The 18,114-nt window shown below is 38.9% G+C and overlaps 5 protein-coding genes across 7 annotated transcripts; 1 reads left to right on the forward strand and 4 right to left on the reverse strand.

Moving 5' to 3' along the window:
- The first annotated feature begins 1,239 nt into the window (after positions 1 to 1,239).
- Positions 1,240 to 3,259, forward strand: drd7 (dopamine receptor D7). The gene has a single exon (XM_043239199.1). The coding sequence runs from the start codon at positions 1,371 to 1,373 to the stop codon at positions 2,718 to 2,720; it is 1,350 nt and encodes a 449-aa protein (XP_043095134.1). The 5' UTR covers positions 1,240 to 1,370; the 3' UTR covers positions 2,721 to 3,259.
- Positions 3,260 to 3,551: 292 nt separating this feature from the next.
- LOC122345251 (histone H1) lies at positions 3,552 to 4,923 on the reverse strand. Its single transcript, XM_043239202.1, has one exon. The coding sequence runs from the start codon at positions 4,853 to 4,855 to the stop codon at positions 4,253 to 4,255; it is 603 nt and encodes a 200-aa protein (XP_043095137.1). The 5' UTR covers positions 4,856 to 4,923; the 3' UTR covers positions 3,552 to 4,252.
- A 2,182-nt stretch (positions 4,924 to 7,105) lies between these two features.
- On the reverse strand, positions 7,106 to 7,559 carry zgc:153409. Its single transcript, XM_043239204.1, has one exon. It carries the CDS (start codon positions 7,504 to 7,506, stop codon positions 7,195 to 7,197), a length of 312 nt encoding a protein of 103 aa, XP_043095139.1. The 5' UTR covers positions 7,507 to 7,559; the 3' UTR covers positions 7,106 to 7,194.
- Positions 7,560 to 8,141: 582 nt separating this feature from the next.
- On the reverse strand, positions 8,142 to 10,921 carry LOC122345250 (lysosomal membrane ascorbate-dependent ferrireductase CYB561A3). Of its 2 annotated transcripts, none has more exons than XM_043239201.1 (7): positions 10,833 to 10,921; positions 10,297 to 10,407; positions 9,874 to 10,070; positions 9,438 to 9,646; positions 9,128 to 9,282; positions 8,673 to 8,841; positions 8,142 to 8,488 (listed from the first exon to the last, which is right to left on the reverse strand). In XM_043239201.1, the coding sequence occupies exons 3-7, from the start codon at positions 10,058 to 10,060 to the stop codon at positions 8,465 to 8,467; spliced, it is 744 nt and encodes a 247-aa protein (XP_043095136.1). In that variant the 5' UTR covers positions 10,061 to 10,070; positions 10,297 to 10,407; positions 10,833 to 10,921; the 3' UTR covers positions 8,142 to 8,464. The 2 variants fall into 2 exon arrangements, with proteins under 2 accessions (XP_043095136.1, XP_043095135.1); XM_043239200.1 differs by having other exon boundaries at positions 10,193 to 10,407.
- A 1,907-nt stretch (positions 10,922 to 12,828) lies between these two features.
- Positions 12,829 to 17,434, reverse strand: hdr (hematopoietic death receptor). Of its 2 annotated transcripts, none has more exons than XM_043239838.1 (10): positions 17,048 to 17,434; positions 16,044 to 16,200; positions 15,822 to 15,950; positions 15,595 to 15,706; positions 15,132 to 15,223; positions 14,847 to 14,939; positions 14,719 to 14,759; positions 14,372 to 14,635; positions 13,568 to 13,604; positions 12,829 to 13,466 (listed from the first exon to the last, which is right to left on the reverse strand). In XM_043239838.1, exons 1-10 carry the CDS (start codon positions 17,066 to 17,068, stop codon positions 13,174 to 13,176), a joined length of 1,239 nt encoding a protein of 412 aa, XP_043095773.1. In that variant the 5' UTR covers positions 17,069 to 17,434; the 3' UTR covers positions 12,829 to 13,173. The 2 variants fall into 2 exon arrangements, with proteins under 2 accessions (XP_043095773.1, XP_043095774.1); XM_043239839.1 differs by having other exon boundaries at positions 14,537 to 14,635; positions 17,048 to 17,432.
- Positions 17,435 to 18,114: the final 680 nt, after the last annotated feature.

An 18,114-nucleotide genomic window follows, 5' to 3' on the forward strand; every position in this document is an offset into this window, starting at 1 on the left:
CAGGAAAGTCGAAACAAAGTTACGCCTTGTTGAACTGCCCCCTCACGCCCACCACTGCGGGCTGGTGACCTCATGGACCTCCACGGGCACATATCTGGAATTTTTGAGGAAACAGACATTATGTACGTGCCTAAAAGAAGTCTGTTGTTTTAAAGCAAAAATAATAATTGCGATGGACCGAAAAATCTCCTAGCCCGACAACTGTGGAGAGTTTTCTGGAGGACGGAAGGATAAAAATATTACACTTAATAAGTGGGTTGGTGTATTAAGTATATTAAAATACATAAAAGTTAAATTTTGGTATATACAAATAATCTGAGTTACGACGATCGAATTCCAGCAGTTAGTGAACCTAATAGTTATGCTCAATTTTGAACAAATTCCTGTAATGCGATCTTCAGTGAATCAATTGAACAGAACTGAATGATTCGTTCTGGATTCATGGATGAATTCGTCATAGCATACTAGCATACACACTATTAATCGATTCATTCCCATCAATTAATATATCTGCCATAAAAACATCGCTCTGATATAGCTGCAGAAATATAGTATAACCGTTTTTGCTCACATACGAAACATATTTCGGCAAACAAACGTGCAAATTATTGCCAGTGCAAATTATTTTAGATTCCACGAACTGAATCGTGGCTGTAAACTGATCTGAATAAGTAAAAGTTGAAGAGGGAGCACGCAATGACGTAATTACGCAATGACGTAAAACAACAGCTGAACGTAACAGATTTTTTAAACGATGAGTTCAAAAGAATCGTTTCGACGAGTTGAGTCAGATTTCTCATCACCAGAACGGCCCTCCTGTTCTCTTGTGGGATATTAATGTATGTATACCGCCATCTTGTGGATAAAGGTGTTAAGTGAACAGAACAGTAAATTAATCCTTAAATGCTAATTATTAATTAGACATCACTGGTCGGGCAGCAGATGTGTCTTGAAAAACACGATTTTCCACTTGCCTTATTTGTTAAATAATAAACACGAATGGTTTCTAAAAGGATGATGATCGAAAACAATATATATCATAAATAATAATAATATCCCATAATATAGGCTACATGACAGCAGTCACAGTCTCCCTCTCTCCCATATTTTCTTAGGCTCCTCCCCCTAGTCCTACTTCCAAGATCATTAGTCTCACCCTCTGCACTGTATCCTCCCGCACTTCTCTGGTTGAAGGAAGGAGGGAAGGTTATTTGAGAAATGTTCAATTCCAGGCAACTCTCTTATTAATGGACGAATTCCTGAAGTCTTGGGATATTAAACTCTCTGCAAATGTGCCCCGAAGAACGGATGCTTGATCAAAAGACTTCATTTTTCAGGTTGCAGCCAGGGTAATAGGGACATCCCGGAAGATGGTAAACCAAACTGAAGGTTATGTCTCAGAGCTAATAACTCGCTCCACGACTGCTTGTCTGCTTTTCCTTTTTGTGCTCTCCACCTTTCTGGGGAATGCTCTGGTGTGCACCGCGGTGGTACGGTTCCGTCATCTGCGCTCCAAAGTGGCGTATGTGTTTGTAGTGTCTTTGGCGGTATCAGATCTCTTAGTAGCCTCTCTTGTAATGCCATGGAAGGCAGCTGCCGAGATTGTGGGCTTCTGGCCGTTCGGCGGTTTCTGTGAAGTATGGATAGCCTTTGACATCATGTGCTCCACTGCCTCCATTCTTAACCTGTGCATCATAAGCGTGGATCGTTACTGGGCTATTGCTATCCCACTGAGCTACGAGCAGAAAATGACAAGAACAGTGGCATTTGTCATGATCGGAGTGGCATGGGTGCTCTCTGTTCTGATCTCATTCATTCCTGTGCAGCTGAGCTGGCATAAGAGTCTCCGCCATAAAGAAGACCTGGGAGAGATGGCTGAGAAATGCGATGCCAGTTTAAACCGCACTTACGCCATCACTTCGTCTCTGATCAGCTTCTACATCCCCGTCTCCATAATGATTGTCACTTACACTCGCATCTTCCTCATAGCGCAAAAGCAGATCCGAAGGATATCGATGCAGGAGTGCACCATTAAGCATGTTCAGTCCTGCCAGAGCTGCAGCAAAGCTCCCGAAGAGAAGTTAAAAAGCTCGTTTAAGAGGGAAACCAAAGTCTTGAAGACCTTGTCGATGATCATGGGCGTGTTCGTCTGCTGTTGGCTCCCGTTCTTCATTCTCAACTGCATGGTGCCGTTCTGTGACCCCGGCCTCCACAACGCCGGGCAGATCCCATGCGTCAACAAGACCACTTTCGACGTGTTTGTGTGGTGCGGGTGGGCGAACTCTACCTTGAATCCTGTAGTTTATGCATTTAATGCAGAATTCCGCAAAGCGTTCTCCAGCCTCTTGGGATGCGGGAAGCTGTGCTCTCGGAACACGGTTCAAACGGTTGACTTCAGCAACGAGCTGGTGTCTTACCATCGCGACTCCACAAACCTTCGGGACGCCCACCTCTTCGGTCACCCCTGTCTGCATCCGCACGCCGTCAGGGAGGAAAGCGATAAAGATGTGCGCTTCGATACAGTGTCACAGATGGCAGAAGTCCCTTACGAGGCTGAATGCAACTTTGTATACGGGGAAAGGCCTCCTGCGCTCGGTCGTGGAGAAACAGATCTATCGCTGGATAAAATACTACCTTTTACAAAAGAAGATGAGTTTGCTTCTCTTGAACGTGTGGCTCACAATGAAATCGGATCTCCTAGCATCTCTGGAATATTGTAATCTGTTCATGTGCAGTGTGTTTTTAAAATAATGACGTATTTATGTATTAAACAGACTGAGTAAGACTATGAGTAATTGAACCGGCTTAGACAACTGTTTTTGAGTGCTGTTTCTACACTTATCTACTCATGAATCATTCAAAAGGTCACTCAATGTGAGGTATCTATAGAGAGACTCTATTAAGAGCTTTACATATATCTCATGATGCAGTATCAACTTATTTCTGCCTGAATATGAACGCTCGGTCGTTTTCGGTTAAATGTGTTAATTGAGGAAATAATAATCATAGCTTGAAGATTTGACTGAAGGTAATAATAAGTAACACCTGACTTTGAAATGTCCTCAGTCCTAAAGGGAACGTTCCCTGACAGACTGACGGGTGTTTTTTTATTTGTTTCCCCCTTAAATTTCTGAGCATGGCATGTGAGATCAAATGAAAATATGAGATCAAGAGATTTCACGCAATTATTCTGACAATCTTTACTTACCGGTTTGTCATAACAGTCACTATTTGTTTGAAAAAAAAAAAAAAAAAAAAAAAAAAAAAAAAACTTGTTCATTGAATGGATTTGTTCACATCTGCTCTGTCGGACGTTGGGAAATTATTAAATATAATGCTAGTGATACCGGAAAGATGCATTAAAGGATAATTGAAACAAAACACTTTATGGAAGCTGTTGTCTTGCAATACTTTATCTTAAGCTTTTTTAAGCAGCGTTATGGTTCCTTCATTAGAATTGTAAACTAAAATCTTAAAGTTGACACACACACACACACACACAAAGGTCAACTCAAAATATTGAATGACAAATGAGCACTCATCTTCTGTCATCATGTTTATTTTTTTTTTTATTGGCAGTTTTGTACTAAAACAGGTTTTGGACAAAATATAGGTTTATGAGTAAATGTTCAGAACAATAGTATACAAAAAAACAAGAACATTTGATGGAATGTATATTGCCTTTGGTAGCAACATTCACCAAACCATTAACAATGAATAAATTAAATGTTCGTTCTGTATTGCTGTATTTACAGTCTGGTATAATCCAATACAAAATATAAATATAACCTGAATCATAGCGACATAAAAGACACTCATCCCGTTTAGTCACGCACGCTCTCACACGATAAACTTCAAACAAACTATACGTTAGCATATGCACATTTGGACACTTTCCAACCAGCGGACTCTTCTGTATAATCTGCGAAGGATTGAAAATCTACACCAAGTAATCGGCTTTGTGCACCAGGTTAGAGGTAGAGACTGTCAAGTGTTTATACAAACCGATCTTGATAAAGGTCTTTTGCGGCGATATCTGCGCTGCTCGTTCGTGCTGGTGATAGAAGCAGTAAGACTCTACAAGAAGACAGCTCAAAAAGTGTCACATCCCACCCAAAAAAAAAAAAAAAACATTTTCTCAGTCTATTAAAAAGGCATTAGCCTTCTTACATGCAATAGGAACATTTGCACTTCTGTGAAGATGGGGTGGCTCTTACAAGAGCCTTTGGTTTATGGAGCGAAGTCTGGCAGTTTACTTCTTCTTAGCGGCCGTCTTCTTCGCTTTGGCAGCCTTGGGCTTCGCGGCTTTAGGCTTCACTGCTTTGACCTTCTTGGGGCTCTTTGCAACTTTCTTCACAGCCGGCTTCTTCACTTTCTTTGGGCTTTTGGCGGCTTTCTTGGGCGCAGCTGCTTTCTTGACTTTCTTGGGAGACTTCTTCGGGGCAGGCTTCTTCACTGCCGCCTTCTTGGGCTTCGCCGCCTTGGCCGCTGCCTTCTTCACGGCTGGCTTCTTGGGTTTCGCCACAACTTTCTTGACGGGCTTCTTAGCGGCCGGTTTCTTGCTCACCTTGAAAGATCCGGACGCCCCGGTGCCTTTAGTTTGAACAAGCGCCCCCTTTTTCACCAGAGATTTCAAAGCGATCTTGACGCGAGAGTTGTTTTTCTCAACGTCATATCCACCACCTGCCAAAGCCTTCTTCAGAGCCGCCAGGGAAACTCCTTTGCGCTCGTTGGAAGCGGCGACCGCCTTCACGATAAGGTCGGACACGCTCGGTCCAGGCTTTTTCGCCTTTGCTGCCTTCTTCTTCGGGGCTTTAGCTGGAGCAGCCGCGGGAGCAGGAGCTGTTTCTGCCATAGTTTCGGTAAACTTGGAGCCGATGTCACGTAGTACAGAGCTGTCAAACAAACAATGTTTACATCCAACAGCTGAGGGCGGGATTTAAACGGGAGATGAGAACCATATAGACTCAACCGCCTCAACCGACGCTCTCAACAGGACAGAGTCGTTCGTAGATGTGTTTTCTGATCTTGAAAAACACAAGGTTTTCCGCGATAAAGAGCGATGGATCGCCGACTTTAAACCACGTTCCGATAGCTGAGTCTTTCCTCTTTGCGGGCAGCTCGTGTTTTGTGCAAAACATCGCTTGGTTTATTGTACAATAATAAAAACGCGTCCAAATTTAGTGCGAGTCGCAGCGGGAAATATCGCACTTCCTCTCTTCTTTTGTAGATTATACATTAAAATTCGAAAAGCACCACTAAACGGATGGACACTTTGCATAGAGAAGACCCTATTCTACAGATTCGCTGTGCTTTTAGACTAAGAAAGCCCACGGAATAAAAACCTGAAGCGTTTTTCTTTAGTGAAGGTAACACAGATCAGCGCTGTCGCCATTTCAGCCTCCCCTAATCTCACGGCGATTCTTTTGACAATGATCTATTAATAATCATATCTGTACATCCAGCACACGATTCGAGTAACTTATATATAAGCGAGTTTTACGACATTTCACATTTAAACGCGTTGCCCGATAAAGTAATAAAACGGGTTCTTGTGCTGTCTAAAGAGAAAGCGTTCTCCTCAGTCGAGGAGCGCCAACAGAAGGGAAGCTATCTTAACGTGTAATGTTGTGTTAATACATTTATGGTCGTTTTGTCAACATTGTAATGCTTTCAGACACCCAACTAGTCTTATGATTATATTTAGTGATTGTAAAAAAGGCCACTTAGCCACTTTTTTTATCCGAACAGGTTTAATAACGTCGAGGATTTTCTCTGCATTCCTTCATTGTCCAGCGGGGAACTACTACACTGCTGCACGCCATCTGTGTACTGAGATGTTGTTTGACATTAAACAATAAAACTGTTGCTTTCATCTGTCACACACACACACACACACACACACACACACACACACACACACACACACACACACGTATAAAACATCCGATCAATTACTGTGGTAGAATCGTCGCTCTTTTTAAACGAGATTTGAAGATTTTTTCGCGTTATCGTTTTGCATGTAGTTATGCTGCTTCGGTATCTGATCGGGCTGAAAGCATCTCGGCGCAATTCATTAGTGCGAAATTTCAAGCAAAGGGCACAAAAGGCTACAAAAAAGTTAATTTGTCGTACAAAAAAGAAAAGAAAAGTGATGTTCCTTGGGGGATAACGTCCACTCGTTCGTATGCCAACGATGATTTTTGGTGCTTTCTGTTATGTCTGCTTAAGAAAGAATGGCACTTAGTGAGTTAGCCTAATAAAATGTTTTAATGAAAACGTATTAATTTTTCCATTAGGGCTATCTATGTGGTGTGTGTGTTGTGGCTAAACGTCATTTAAGCCATGGCTACGTTTAGCAAGCCTCTTAATTACAACTTGCATTGAAATGTTAATTATCTAAAGTAAACGACTCTTGTGCTTAATTGTCGTTGGAACTCGTGGCTGTATTAAACCGTTTAACTTGGCTAATTTATTAAGCGCAGTTCCTTCGCTTGAAGATCAAGTCCCTGACATTACAACACATTGTTACGCAACAAAATAACAATCCGCTGTCATGCTGTAAAACGTAACGTGACAGGCAATATAACCCGATAAGCACAGATAGGAACGGCACGATTTATATTAGGCAATGTTTTAGAACGCAGAGACTCCTTAATAATTTTATTCAAGTTATGGTGCGATCGTTTTTTTATTTTTTTAACAAAAACAAGTCACTTGAGATTGTGTGTGTCTGACAACCTCCTTTAGCCATAAATATTAACATAAGGCACGATTTATAGTGCCTTACTGCTTATGTTCAAGGACATTTTCGTGCATTATGTACTAATAAAGGCATTTGATATAATAATAATAATACTATTTAATAGGATAAGTGATGTACATGTACATTTACGAGTAGATATGAAAATATCAAAAAGTTTTACCATTTGCATTTAATCATCAGTTCATTCACGAACAATCAAAAGTTTGTTCTTAAAACAATTACTGTAATAATGACTGATCATAAACAAGTTGCTTTTTTTGTCCTATTTTAACAATTAATTAAAACACGACGTTGTGGGGAACATGCCGTACAAAGGAAAATAAATAAATAAAAGTTGTATTAATAAACATTAATTTTCTCTTTTAATTGAACGTTTGGGCGGCTCTTAAAAGAGCCTTTGTTTTTTGAAAATCTGGTCCGGGTGAAATTTAACCGCCAAAACCATACAGCGTGCGGCCTTGACGCTTCAGAGCGTAAACTACGTCCATAGCGGTCACAGTCTTGCGCTTGGCGTGCTCGGTGTAGGTCACGGCGTCACGAATAACGTTTTCAAGAAACACTTTTAGTACACCTCGCGTCTCTTCATAGATCAGGCCAGAAATACGCTTGACGCCACCACGACGCGCTAAACGACGAATAGCAGGCTTCGTGATTCCTTGGATGTTATCTCTCAAAACTTTGCGGTGACGCTTTGCGCCACCTTTCCCAAGCCCCTTCCCGCCTTTTCCTCGACCAGACATGATAGCGAACGGAAAACTCTGACACGCGAATAGAACCAAACTGGGAAGGCTCTTGTGGAAGAGTGACATCTATATCCTTCAAGCGGACCTAGTGGAAACCATGCTTACCAAAACCCCGCTGAGGGTGGGGCTAATGTAATAATGCAAAACAAGTGATGAAACATGTCTGTTGAGCGTCGTTTTCTTTTATAGATCTTTGATAAAATAATAATAAATTTTATCAAATTTAATAAAATAGACCGAAAATATACATATGAAGTGCGCTATTCTTTATGTTGTGGTTTTCGTGTGGTATTACAGTAATTAGGACAGTCCTGCTTATGTCTTATGTTGAAGTATGGTCCTTTGTGACCATACTTCAACGCACGTTTTTCTCAATGCTTTAATTACATTGCTTTTGAGACCTTATTCGGTGCGGATTTGCATAACATTTGTGTCTTATGCGCATACATCCACAAATCAAAGGATGACTGTACTTGAGAGCAAAGATATGTAAATTCCATGCACCTCAGTCGAAGGTTTTGATTGGTGCGAGGCGCCGTCGATTTCTATTGGTTATCCGCTGATGACGACGCGTGGCTTGAATGCCCTTCCCAGCCGGTTTGAACCGGTTTAACAAACAAAGAGGCAATACCTTCGTCTGACTTCATCCACAGAGGCAAACAGCGTGTTTAATGTAATGATTTTAAACATTTGCTAAAGAAGTCTTCTCCGATAATAAATAAGCACAAACCACTGACAATCAATCAGTGATTTTACATCTGATAATTTGGCTTATGCTTTACAACATCAACATCGGCAGCAGCACAATCACATCAAACATAATGAAGAGAAGTTTTGCAGTAAACTGCAGCGCTCTGTATAATTAGGAATAGGAATTGCTGTAACATCAGGGCACTTTGATTCCTTCGAAGAGTGCAGATAATATTTTGATTTCAGTCATTTCAGCTTTGGTTTGTTAGCTTCCATCATACCCAAATGGCTGAAATGAGAGCAAAGGAACAATATAATGTCAGAAAACATCACTCTTTGCTTACTTTATTGACAACTAATTTATGAACACATTGAGGTTTGTACTAAATCAAAACAATTAGCATGGCTTGGTCACAATATTAAGCACACCAACCTCAAAGAACAAAGATACCATAAAATCCTTTGTCTTTTACCTGATAAACTCCCTCTTCATAGCCTGGCTCAGGACGTTGCCATATCTGATTGGATAAGATTTTCAAAACAACCAATCCAAATGCAACAATGATGACTCCCAGTGCATTTGCAGTTATTGCCTCTGGTGGTAATGCGGAATACGGCAGCGTCCCATTGGTGTTTCCCTTCCTGAGGAAAGAACCAATAGAACAACGCATTTGCCGTGACATTAAACTAAATCCGCTTCGACTTCTACATTTATGAGTATGTGTTTTTAAACCATCTTCTTTCTACCTCATACCTCAAAACCTAAAACATACTTATTAGAGCATAATGATCATAGCACCAGTCAACACGGCACTAAGTGCTCCACGAAGATTAACAGCTATATATAATGAAGTTAAATGTAAGTTCTTCAGGTCTTCACTGCAATAGCTAATGCATACCGCTCAGTTCATGTAGTGTGATGACTTACAGTGCAAAAAAGAGTTTTTCGTTGATCCCTGAGATGCAAGACACAATGCCCAGTACCAAGATGATTCCTCCCATCCAAACATGAGCTGGCTTTACAAGAGCACGTGCCGTCATCGGAGTACAGGGTAAAAGAAATGCCGTGAAACCCATTACCCACTAGAAAAAGAAACATGAAAAAAATTGTTGCAAATATTGTGATATTTAACATACCCATATGTTCAAAGTTCATTGTTTATTCACTGTTAAACATCATTTACAGAAACAACCGTACTACTACACTCTCCTTGGACGATTTTTAATGTGATACTTACCTGTGCAGCAAAAAGCGCAGCGGTACAAATCCCCACCCAGCTGTGGAGGGAATAGAGGTTGGCTGTGTGGTTTGCATTGTGGTACTCGAACACAGCACAAAGCCCGATAACAGACAGAATGAAAGAAAGGAGCAGAAGCCCAGCATGTAACAGCTTCCAGGGGAGCTTATTGTGACCCCACGTCAGAGGAATACGGTACACTACGGCCGCTGGTTAACACAAAAAAAAAAAAAAAAAAAAAAGGTCACTGATGACAACTGTCAGAAGGCTGTTAAACTGAAAAAATAAGCTCCAAATATAATGATACTTATCTAATAATGTATCGTGGCCAATTAAAAAGCACACTCTGTTTACAAATTACCTTCGCAATGCCTTGTTATCATTTTACAGCTACAGCAGCATGACGCACAAGTCATAATACTGAAATCAAACGTACCGTTCCCATAAAGCACCACCATGCCAGTGACCATGAAGACCGGGTGCCAGTTGAACTGTTTGGCTGAGCCATCCCATGCAAATCCACCTCTATAGCTGTAATTCCAGTGAGCTACCAATGCCACACAGCTGACCCCCAACACCAGGCACAGCAGATAGGTTAGGTAAAATGTAACAATCCCTCTCATCCTGTGAGTGCTGCAGAAACAATGCACACAAAAAGATTTGCGTTCATCAGCTTGAGAAATTAACTTGAACAGACATGTGTTAATTGCAAAGGCGCAGGGAACAGCATAGCTATTTTGTAATATTTAACTTACCTTATAAAGAAATTGCTCAAAATCAAATAATCAAGTGATTTTCAGGTTTAGTTTTTAACAGAACAGCCGTTTTTAGAAGAGCAGCACTTCTGAATGTACAGTACCTTAATCAGAAGTTTTACGAATTTCAAACAGCCTCGTGACAGCGTTTTTGGGTTTTTTTGTTAATCTCAGTTCCTCTTTCCACGATTCCCCATCATGATTTTCGATTTCATCTGCCAACAGACCAGATGGCAAACAATAGAAGAAACGAGGAACAGCAAAAGGGTTCTAGCAATGACAAGGACGAACTGGACATTATGTCACTGAATGCTACAAATACCATATAAATAGAGAACTGTTCAATTTACTTCCACTCCGCAAGGAAACAATGTAACATTTTTTTTCTAAAAATAAGTTCCGCGGTTATAATGCAGAAATATAGAGAGTGCTTTATTATTTTAAAGTTTTGCAGTTTTACATGATTATTGTCGTTTGTAACTGTGACGTAATGCTAGCGCGAAGACTCAAAAACAGACGAAGTACCGGCGCAAACTACTTCAAAATTGCCTGTTAAAATAACAACACTGACTGTTAACATAAGATAACCTGATTTTGCTTGCTGGAGACAAAACAAACTGTAAGAACGGACCAAACTTACTATGTTTTTGAGAAAAGCAGCCCTGCTTGCCGACATGATAAGTTCCTGTTTACCCGCAAGGTGGCATGGGAAGTGTAGTGACCACAACCTAATTAAAGTATGAAGTATTTGTTGCATTATATGTCGATTATTTCTCGAGAAAACACCTACATAAATGACAACATTAGCATAAAAATACCAAAAATATTTCGTGAGATCTGTCTTTAAACGGAAATTAAACTTTGCTGCGGGCTTGTCCAGTTGCAAATAATGTTGGACAATAATGTAGGTTTAAAACCAACCAAGTCAGTGGGCAGCAGTAGCGCGAATCATTTTTCAAGATAACGGATTCTTAAACATATGCATTGCAATGAATGATCCATGCTACAAACAGGAAACAGAGGATATAATTAGTTTATGTTTATGAATTTAACTAACGCTATAATTATCCTGTTAGCTTTAAGTAAAATCAAGTATCTACTATGATAAAACTGAAAAATGAATCTCCAATTAGTGTAAAATGAAATCAGACAGAAGCTGCCCCCGAAGTTTAGATGTATTTAGATGCATTTAGATGTATTTACACACGATTTAATGCAAGACATGATGCATTTAATTGCGATTGCAAATGCATAATTCATGTTTTGATATTATAAATGTTAAATTCGAATTAATTTCAAATTCATTCTAATTAATTATATTAATTCTAATTAAGTTTGGCATTGCGATTAAATCGAATCATTTACGATTGATTCAGAAAACACCGTCCTTTTTTTCCAGACATGCAAAACTGTGCTGTCACTTTGTTTGGAATTATTTTTGTTGGTTAAGTATAGCAAATACAAAAAAAAAACATTTTGTGTTTATTTTAACATGGGTTAGGATCATGGTGTTTTCTTCTGCATTGCTGCGGTTTGAAACCAAAGAGAATTCGATTCTCTCTCATGTGTTTCATCTTCTCTATTCCAATTTTCTAGTTGAAGTGACCTCTGGTGGCGAGCAGGCTCAAATGTAGTTTTATATACTCGTACATACTTTTTTTTTTACATACTTTTACGTACTTCAATCATTCTTGAGAAGTGGGATAAAACAGGATGCAAAATTGAAAAGAAAATACAACATTGTATTCAGACAAATTAAACTGAATGTATGCATCTTATATGTACTAAGCTACTGAGCTATGCTTTGATGCAACCTCTCAACTTTTCTCTTTTTATTAACAAAATGTGCTTTTTACCTTGGACACTAAATCTTGACAAATTTGCCATTTCTTTCACACAACAAATAGAGTTCATGTAGCAGCCATTTTGTTTTTCGTTTTGTTGATGCTAGATGCTAATGGAACATGTGCTTCAGGAGAATAAAATTATCTAAATATTTCAAATCTCCTCAGAAATTGGAAGATGGTGTTGACATCATGGAAATATTAACATTAGGATTTAAAATATTCTAAAACTACAAAACATAGCAGAGCCCGCCTGACAGCGATGTACTCTGCAGAGGTTAACTGCTGCAATGGGGTCAGTGACAGCTGCCTCAGATATTGCCTGATTTTATTACATTTTAAGGACTTTCTGATGGTGTTGACGAAATATCACAACCTTGAGACCTTATGAAACATGCGTACACCAATGAAAATTAACCTTGCTTTGACAATATGTCATAAGTGTTGCTTTTCTTTTAGAAGATATGGTCTTTTTCATAAAAAATAAACATATATAAATTTGAAAGCATATGTATGATTGAACCCTTCTCTGTGGCGATGTAGTGAATAGACAGTAAGTGTCAGCTTTTGTATGATGAAAAAATTCAATTGAAGACGATAATGGTGTTAAATACATTTCATTATTAATCCCTCATAACATTTAAACTATCTTGAAACCTAATGGCAGCTCCACTTGCTGGACCTGTTTTGTCCCACGTCTCAAGAATGACTGACCTTCAAGTAACAGAAATATGTGCGCTTATGTTTAGAACGTTAACGTCAAATCAGAATCATTAAAAGGAAAAACAAATATACAGACAAATTGCTTTTATTAGTTTACAATATAATCATATGTAAACAACTTTTCAAGATCATTAAATACATTTCAATTTTGTATACAAAATGAGAAATAATGCATTTCAACATGTAAGACCACACATTTAATATTAGGAGTCTTAAATTTTAAATCTTTTTTTTCCCCACTTAATGTACATTTGTAAACAGCGGCATCTTATCTAAAAAACTTTTACGGCCAACATAAATATTTTGTCAGTGAACTTTGCATTTTAGAATTGGGAAATAATACTGCATAAGGTAAGTCAAGCTCAAAAAAATATCTTTGACACTAAGGTGGTGACAATATGTGCGTGCTTCCAGTCACTCATCCTCATATTTAAAGTAACGATTAGAAATTGCCTTTGAAATGATATTTTCTGCTGACAGCTTCTGGTCTAAATAGATTAATGCTTCAATAAGACTGTTGAAATCTGCCTTCAGTCCCTCCTTTTCCATCCAGATTTTTAACAGTTCGTAAACTCTGTCTTCCGGAAAGAGAGACTCTGCACTTTTGATTGAATTATCACTCAGTCCAATGAACCGGAAAAATCTGTTGTGATAGTGGACATCCATTTCTTCAAAAAAACCAAAGCTTTTCTTCAGTGATTCTTCTCCTGAAAAGGTGAGAGAAAGAGAGAGTAAAAAACACTGCAGCAATGCAGGAATCGTTCACAAAAATTGATTTGAAAATTGACATAAATGGGTATGGCCTTACCGTTTAAAGGAACAAGTCTTCTTATTGACTCTCTTTCCTAGAAGAGATGGAAGAACATTTTAAAAGACATAGTGAGACAGTTACAACAGATTACTTCAGGTCGAGATGACTAAGAGAAATTATGTTAAACATTCAGATCGATTTGATGATGTTTTTGACCAAAACGACACTCAAAACACCGACATGCCAACAGAGCAAAGATTTTTTATATGAAGCTTATAACATGCTTTAACTGTAGTCCACCAAACAACCAATATCTATGTATTAATACATATCTGATACATAATACTATGTATCATATGCATCATAGAAAAAAAAAAATAATAAAAATCTTACTTTAGCACAGTATCCCTCATTCAGTTAAAAATGTAAAACAGAGAACATAACAGTTGGGCTCAGTAGACACATAATTTATGTTTTCTAAATCAAAAGCAACATGTAGTGTTTATTATATAATAAAGCAACACCTCTTTCCCAAACCAGCACACGGATGACTTTTCACTAAAGTGCATCAGGAGTTACAAGACACATCTGGTTTAAAAGAGCTGAAGTAAATGACTTCGTATCTACAGGATAATATCTACAGGAGCTTGTCTCCTCAACAAATGTGAAAATATTGCGACACAAACACAGCAGGTAAAGTTCTAGCCTGAAAGCGGAAATACTTCAAATCTTTGAACGAAAGCGAGCTTTGTTATCTTGTCCCCTCACATTATTTAGATTTAAGAGCAGAGAATTAAGCTTTTTAAAAGATAGTCACGAAAGTAGAAACGGTGTTAAGACAAAGAAAGCAGCAACTCTCACCAAAGCGGCGGAGCTTGGAGGCTGGTTAGTGTGATGGAGCTGGAGATCGCTAAGCGCAGCAGACACAGCCAGGCTAGTTTGTGAGGAGTTGGCGGTGTTGGGGAGGCTGTCTCCTAGTCCCCTGTCTTTCTCCGTCTCCGCTGAAGCAGGGATGTCGGTACCCACCGCATAGTTTTGCTCAAGGAACGGCTGGAGCGGAGAGGAGTCATCCATCTTGGAGTTGTGGGCATTCTGCCTCTCCTCTTTCACCTTCTCACTGTCACCCTGCAGGACAGGAATCGTCACATCTGCTCAGTCGCATGCTCAGCGCAGTTATATCCAAATGTGCACGGGTTTTCTTGACCTACCATACAGATTTTAACCATTTCCCTTGGACTTCTCGATGTTACTGTAATTGAAGAAGATCGTGTGATAAGCAATAAAGAAGCAACTAAAATAAGAAAAAAACTGGATAGATTTTAAGAAGTGTGACTACCTGCTTTTTTACATGGTTTTGACTTTGTCCAGTAGACGATACCCACAACGAATGCCAGCATTGCAAAGAATGACACAACAACAATGAAAGTCACTGTGGGACAAATAGGATGTAATCACTACGTGAGGTCTTTACACAGAGATCTAAATAAAAAGTTGGGACTGATGCTTCAATGAACAATAATAATAATAATAATATCCTTTACATTTGCTCATGATCTGTAATCATCTTGCTCAGTATGCATACAGCTCATTGGGCTATGGGTTAAGAATAGTTTTCTACTACCTGAGTTAGAGCCGTTCGAAGAGCTTCTCTTCGTACAAACGGTGTTGGAAACGCTTGTACAGCTTTTTACAGTATCTTCATCCTTTGTGCATCTGGTTGTAACACCAAAATAAATTATATTAATCATTATTATATTGTGTCAGTCATCGACTCACAAATGATATTTTTAATGAAACCTGGGAAATTTCTGTTCTTCCTTAAAAGTCTTTGACATTTTAAAAACGTGATAAATGACATCCATGTGAATCAGGCTTGTTATAATTCCGAAGAGATACGTTCGCTTTATTTGATTAACAGATTTAACTTTTATTCCCACCAAAACGTCGATAAACACGCATACAGCAGAGCGCATCAAACATGGCGGAAACTCAAATTCACAAAATTTAATGTTTTGGTGAACTACTAGTGATCCAGCTTGATCAACTTGACACTTTTGGACCTAGGTGCTACATTTAGAACGGACCTTTTGCATTTCTTGCACACCTCACACGCCTGGTCAGGTAAACAAAACGAGCCCTCTTTGCACTTGCACTGTGTGTCCTGGGTACTTGTGCATTTCTCCGTGGTTTCCTGATCTGCAGAGGTAATGGAAGCCAAACATCGTGTGAACATAATATCGATTCGGTTCACACAAAACCTTAGAGGTTTTCTCTTACAACAAATATTATTTGTTCCAAATAACAGCGTCACCTATACGGCACTTGGTGCACGATAAACACTTCCGCAGTCCATTGTCATGCTCAGTGTATTTGTCAAACTCGCACGGTTCGCAAACTCCTTTCTCTAAAGCGGTAAGACAGGCCTTTTTCACATATGTGCCTGAAAAAGATGAGACGGCGGATGTGAATACACATTAAACATTTATTCAATTAAAGGTTTAAAAAAATAAAACAAAATAAAATCATCATTCACCAGCAGGGCAGTTCAGGCAGCAGATGTTACTGTGTTCGTATTCCAAGCCCTCTTTGCAGGAAACATCCCGACTTGATCGGTTCTTGATGGATCCTCGAGTCCAGGCCAGATCCGAGTGACATTTAGCAGCACGTATGGCGTTTAGTAACAACAAGATCTACACACAGAAAGAAAAAACATTTAAAAAGATCATACAAGCCTATGCAACATAATAGTTTCAATAAAGATTGGCTTTCTGGTCAATAATCTGACACCTGGATTTTATACTGACACCTACTGGTGTAAAACTTTAATCTGGCATCGGACTAGAGTTGAAGGTTTTGCTTTTTTCACATACTTCTCTGTATAAAGATGTTTTGGAAATGATCTTCACTATTTAAGTACTTCAGTATGTATATATATGATTGGTCATTCCGTGTCAAATCAACAATTTTTTAAATTTTTTCTCATTTGTTTTTTCAAGAAAGACATGTATAGTGATGGCAGCTCAAATATTAAATGCCATCGATTAACATTTACTAAGTAACCCACTATTTTAAAAGCATCCAAAATTACAAGGGGGTCAAAATTACTTCTGGAGAATCATCATGTTATCTGAATCTGCGTGTTACGTTCAAATGGTGGCAATTCAAAAATTTTGTTAAAAAAAAAGTTAAGGATAAGAAGAAAATCAATACATCTCAATGCCATTTTAGACATAGGGTCTAAACAAAATTTTCTTTGGGGATTTTAATTTTCAAAACTATAATTTTAACAAAAAAAAAAAAAAAAAAAAAAAAGAAAACGGAATGGTCACCATTGGAACATAACTCAATGAAGACTGCTAAAGTCCACAGATTGTATTATCGAAGGAGATCTGTAGTGCCAGGTGGTTGATCGCCATCGACTAGTCCAAACACGTCTCAATTTTAACGCGTCATGAAGCAAACTAATGTTTTAAACTTTCTCTGACATTCACGGACATGTCCTATAAAACGACTGAAGCAAATATTAGATTCACTTACCAAGAAAATTATGTATCTCATAGTAGTTAAATCATTGTGTCACTTTCTCCGGATAAACTGAAGGAAGCTCGCGTCCCATCCTACTGATAGCGTACCTCTGAGCGTTTAGTTTAAAACTTCCGGTCTTATATCGTGGAATCGAGCGCTTCTTCAAGCCAGAACGAACGGCAAGTGAAGTTACGAATCCTACTATGGCCGAGGCCTAGCTCATGAGTATTAATTCTATTCTGGTGACGTTGTTTGTATAAATTGCTTAGATTCCAGTTACGTGACGACTGGCATCTAATTAATATTCATGAGTCCTTCGCAATAGTGGAATTTTAAAATTTGCGAAACAACCTGGTTGTCCCGCGAACCGCCTACAAGCTTCACGTTGTGTTGAATAGCTTCTTTTTTTGTATTTTCTTTCTTTCTTTCTTTCTTTCTTTCTTTCTTTCTTTCTTTCTTTCTTTCTTTCTTTCTTTTTAACGCGATAATTAGGGACATATAATCTTCTGCATGTAAACGTTGGTGTCAGTCAATCAACCACGCATCTGAATTTAGGATGCCTCGCTCTCGCTTGCTCTCTGAACGCGCACACAATCGTAATCGTTATTATCAATTTCCGAAATGCAGGGCCATCTCTGTCAGTTTGGCGCTATCTAGCATACGGTTGCGTGTGACAGTGCGATACTATGACTGCTGAGTGGCACAGTGTGAAACACAGGAAGCTGGCTGATTCTCCAGTAATGCGCGCGGAAGAAGGTGGGTCTGTTTGTTTATTAACTTACCAAGTCTAAGGGGAATTTCATACTGCCGCTACAGAAGGGAGATAAAGGTCAACTCCTTTGACTTCCAGCGAACAAGCGCCACCACGTGATCCATTCATTGGCCATATTAGATTACACTGATTTTCTACGGTTTTAATTGTTTGTTTTCTAGATGAACTGAATTATTTGTGCGGTATTACTGTGGCTCATTGAAAGCATCTCTCTTTGCTTTCAATAAATCTAGTCACTACATTGTTTTGTTGCTTCCTGGTAGCTAATATAGTTTAATTGCGCATTTTTTTTTCAACCAGAGATGCC

Source organism: Puntigrus tetrazona, chromosome 5 (assembly GCF_018831695.1).
Source record: "Puntigrus tetrazona isolate hp1 chromosome 5, ASM1883169v1, whole genome shotgun sequence".
Taxonomy (NCBI): domain Eukaryota; kingdom Metazoa; phylum Chordata; class Actinopteri; order Cypriniformes; family Cyprinidae; genus Puntigrus; species Puntigrus tetrazona.